General features: G+C 45.1%; 1 protein-coding gene across 1 annotated transcript in view; it reads right to left on the reverse strand.

Moving 5' to 3' along the window:
* LOC103602543 (mucin-16-like) overlaps window positions 1–4,416 on the reverse strand; it is a 63,613-nt gene extending 59,197 nt beyond the window's left edge. Inside the window, 3 exon segments of the mRNA XM_008586964.1 lie at window positions 3,356–3,528; window positions 4,192–4,259; window positions 4,360–4,416. Of these exon segments, the coding sequence (XP_008585186.1) occupies window positions 3,356–3,528; window positions 4,192–4,259; window positions 4,360–4,416 (298 nt within the window).
* Window positions 4,417–4,803: the final 387 nt, after the last annotated feature.

Below are 4,803 nucleotides of genomic sequence, written 5' to 3' on the forward strand. Positions count from 1 at the left end.
ATTAGTTAATGGCCTTGTACTCTGATGCTCCCAATATCTTCATCCTCATTATCATTAACCACAAAGACAATCATAATCAGAGCCTCCTTGATATTGTGGGGGTTCACTACATGCCTGGAATACTGTCAACCTTATTAAATGAGTTATAAAAATTTTTTTTTTTTTTTTTTTTTTTTTTTATCACTACACAAGGTAAACATTTTTTGGTGGCCCTTTACCAATTTCTCCCCAGCCCCGCATCCCCCCCTTTCCCACCTCTGGTGTCCTCAGTTCCATTCTCTCCTTTCAAGAGTTCAAGGAATTATTGTAATTGTTGTATCTTTCTTTCTTTATCTTTTTTCAGCTCCCACTTACAAGTGAGGACATGCGGTATTTCTCTTTCTGTACCTGCTTTATTTCACTTAACATAATTTTCTCTAAGTTCATCCATGTTGCTGTGAATGGCAGAATTTCATTCTTTTTCATGGCACAGTAATATTCCATTGTGTAGATATACCACATTTTCCTTATCCACTCATCCACTGATGGACATTTATGTTGGTTCCAACTCTTGGCTATTGTAAATAGAGCTGTGATAAACATGGGTGTGCAGGTATCTCTTCAACATGATGATTTCCATTCCTTTGGGTTTATACCCAGCAGTGGGATTGCTGGATCATATGGCAGTTCTATCTGTAGTTGTTTGAGAAAAATCCATACTGTTTTCCACAATGGCCGTACTAATGTACAGTCCCACCAAAGGTATAGGAGGGTTCCCCTTTCTCCACATCCTCACCAGCATTTGTTATTCTCTATCTTTTTAATAATAGCCAGTCTAACTGGGGTGAGATGATATCTCACTGTCGTTTTGATTTGCATTTATTTTTTCTGGTGTCTGTTGGCCATTTGTGTATCTTCCTTTGAGAAATGCCTATGCAGCTCCTTTGCTAATAGGGACAAAGTTTAATGTGTTTCCAGCCGTACTTGCATTTTCTTCATTCAATATAATTTTGTCCTTGCTCGCTCTGATTCTGCCCTTTCCCAGCTTTCCAAAGACAGCTTGACCTGTGGCAGTGTGGTTCTTGGAATTTTGTAATGTTGAATTGTGGTAATTGGGAAAGGACAGAAGAAAAGAGAGGAGAGGCGGGGCCAGTGAGAGGGAGAGAGAGAGAGAGAGACAGACAGACAGACACTGACTTATGGAAAGGAGAGAGGGAGACTTGGGGATCAGCCAGAGAGTATACAGTTGGAGAATGAGAAGAAATGGGGAAAAGAGGATTTGAGTAAGTATTGAGTAAGTATGGTTCTGGATCAGGAATTAGATCCTCTTTTATGCTCTGTGACTAATGCAGATAAAACTTACTCTTATTTTATATTTGATGACCTGACTGGCTTTCTTGACATTCCTGAAACTGGCCCAAGTGGAGCCCTGTGATTTACTTGGCTTATTTGGGTTTTATCTTATGTGACCCTCATAATAATCTCAGGTGAAATAAAAAAAAAATTATTTCATTCCAAAAATAAACGCTGAAGCCTGGAAAGGCTACATGGCTTTCCTAGGGCCACATAGTGAGCAAAAGGCAGGACCAGATACCATACAACCCAGCAATCCTGCTACCAGATATACACCCAAAAGAATGGAAATCATCATGTTGAAGGGATACCTGCACTCCCATGTTTATCACAGCTTTATTTACTATAGCCAAGAGTTGGAACCAACCTAAATGTCCATCAATGGATGAGTGGATAAGGAAAATGTGGTATATATACTCAATGGAATACTACTCAGCCATAAAAAAGAATGAAATTCTGCCATTTGCAGCAACATGGATGAGCTTGGAGAAAATTATGTCAAGTGAAATAAGCCAGCACAGAAAGAGAAATAACACATGTCCTCATTCATAAGTGGGAGCTAAACAAACAAACAAACAAACAAACAAACAAACAAACAAACAAACACCACAATAATACGTTGAACTTTCAGAAGGAGAGAACAGAACTGTTGTTACTAGAGGTGGGAAAGGGGGGCGGGAGTTTAGGGAGAAATTGGTAAGGGGCCACAAAGAATGATTACATTTGTGTGTGTGTGTGTGTGTGTGTGTGTGTGTGTGTGACCGGGAAGGGGATCATAACCCTCGGCTTGGTGTTGCCCACACCGCGCTCAGTCAGTGAGTGCACCGGCCATCCCTATATAGGATCCGAACCCGCTGCGGGAGCGCCGCTGAGCTCCCAGTGCCGCACTCTCCCGAGTGAGCCACGGGGTCGGCCCGAGAATGATTACATTTTGCAGTGATTACATTTTACATTACATTTTGCTAATTATCCTGATTTAATCATCACTTATTATACACAAATACTGATAGTCAACTCTATACCCCACAACTATGTATAATCAATTATATTTCAAAAAGAAAAGGACAGGACCAGGACTTAAGACTTGTAATTCACCAAAAGCCACACCATTGACCACTGCTTTTAAGTCACTCCCATAAACTATGGAAATACAATGCAGGTTGTAATTCAGGCATAAAGAAAATGTCCAAGACAGTATAGTAGGGACACAATCAATCAATCAAGAATTTGTTTAATTTGTTGTAGGACAGGCTCCTTGATACACCTTCCCATCTGGAGATTTGGGGCTTTCTTTTGCTGGGTCAGTCTGCAGTATAGTCTAGAAGGAAGGAGGCCAGATTTTAGAGTCATTTTGGGGTTTGAGTCCCACCTCTACCATTTCTTAGCTGTCTAGCCGTGAGCGAATAGATTCCCTGTCCTGAGCCTTGTTCACTTCTTCTATAATGCCTCGTAGAGTGTTGGATAGGATTAGTAAGACATAATATTCACGAAGTTCTGATCACAGGAATCCCTCAATAAATATTAGCCTTTGTTTTAGGTGTTATTGTTGGTGGTGTTGCTAAGAGCATTGTTGCAAAGAACTTTATTGCTAAGAACATTACTAAAAGTTTTTTGTTTGTTTCCCAGGTGGGGGTAGTTCCAGCCGGCCCTTGGAGAACAAGTCTAGGGTCACAAGCTGTCACAGGAGGAGAAAGCAGTGCATCAGGCATTGCACTGGGGACCTGCTGCCTGTTGGGGAAGAGCTAACCCCAACGGCTGCCACTGGCTTGTTTACTCCATTTCTTCCCTGATATCCACATGCTCCAACAGGCCTTCCATGGACGGTCATGGGAATGAAAAGACCGTGGAGGAAATCTTCACGGCCAGTTGAAAGGCCCCTTCTTGGTGTGCTTAGGGAAGAGAACTGAGCCTTCGTGGAAAACCTAGGTTGGCCCAGAACTATGGACATGGGTACAGAGAAACTGTACTACAGGGAGACCCATCCAGGGAAAAAGCAAACCCCGGCTGCAGCAGAGCTACTCACCGTTGACGTAGAGACTGTCCCTGTCCAGGGTGTAGGAGCCCAGCCGAGTGACACCGTGGGTCTGCTGGCTCAGCTCCCAGTACAGCCGTGCTGGGTCCAGCTTGTGGCCTGTGGGACCTGGGTGGTAGGTGCAGACCGCATCTATGCTGGTGCTTGTCCCAAACTTTTCAGCCCTGGGGAGGGAGGACATGGGAACAGGGACATGCAGAGATGAATGTGAGAGCTGGATGCTCTCGACAACTTCCTTCGGTCATACCGCTTGGCTTTCACTCTTCTCTGGGTTTCATCTGCTTTCTCAGAGACATCTTTTTCTGTCTCCTTTGGGGATCCAGACCCCTTACTTCATTAAATGTAGCGTTCTCCAGGGCCGCTCATCAGCTGACTTTCCTCTTATGCTCCCCATTCTCTTTTTACAGTAGTCCACCCGCCTTATCCACAGTTTCAGGGTTTGCCCCGATATGGTGCAGATGAGCCAGGGCAGAATTCCGGGGTTACCATTGGTAAAGATGCCCCACCGGCTGCCTCTATGAGATCTAATTAATTGAGCGGTCACAATGAGCCAGGCACTGGGCTGAATGATTAACCGCCCCAAGAGTCAGGGACTGTTACTATCATCATTTTACAGACCATGTGATTGAGGAACAGAGAGGTTATGTGCCTTGCTCAGGGTCACACAGCTAGAAAATGGAAGACGAGAAGTTCAAACCAAGGCCCTTTGGGTACACTATGCTATAATGCCTCTTGGCAAAAGTTCAAGCAGCCGTGGCTACCTTGGAGGCAGGAGACCAAGAAAGGACAGAAATGAGGTTGCTGTAGTTGCTGTGGACAGGTCTCACCTGAGCAGGGTCAGCCTGCAGCTGGTGTACAGGGAACCAACAGTGCTGTTCTGGAACAAGGGCTCGAGCTGGGAAGGAATGAGAGGGAGATGAGCAGAAGCGGCTGAGAATGCAGGGGGTGGCAGAATTGAGGCCAGGTGGGCATTGGTGTGGTGGGGGGACTCTCACCAGGTGCTGCAGGGTCCTCTCAGTGGCATTGAATATCTCAGAACCCGGCTGCCCCATGTCCTCCACATAGTGCAGGTTGGTGATGGTGAAATTGACAGTAAAAGGCATCAATAAGGGAACTTCAGCTGCATGGGGGAGGGTAAGAAGAGACCAGTCTTGAGTCAGGCCCTTGGCTGGGGGTGGAAGGAAAGGCTCTGAGGACACATTTTAATTCCAGTGCCGAGCTAGAGTCCAGCCGGGGCTGTTCAACTTGAAATTCCTCCTGTAGCAGTCACTACCCAAGACCTTCCTACAAAGGGTGACCAGCTACCCTGGTTTGCTTGGGACTGTGTGGGTTCCTGGGATGCAGACTTTCAGTTTTACAAGTGAGACAGTTCTGGGCATGCAAGATAAGTGGGTTACCCCACTTCACATTCTTTTCGGTCTTACCATTTTAGCACACAC

This window comes from Galeopterus variegatus, unplaced genomic scaffold (assembly GCF_000696425.1).
Source record: "Galeopterus variegatus unplaced genomic scaffold, G_variegatus-3.0.2 Scaffold4186, whole genome shotgun sequence".
Taxonomy (NCBI): Eukaryota; Metazoa; Chordata; class Mammalia; order Dermoptera; family Cynocephalidae; genus Galeopterus; species Galeopterus variegatus.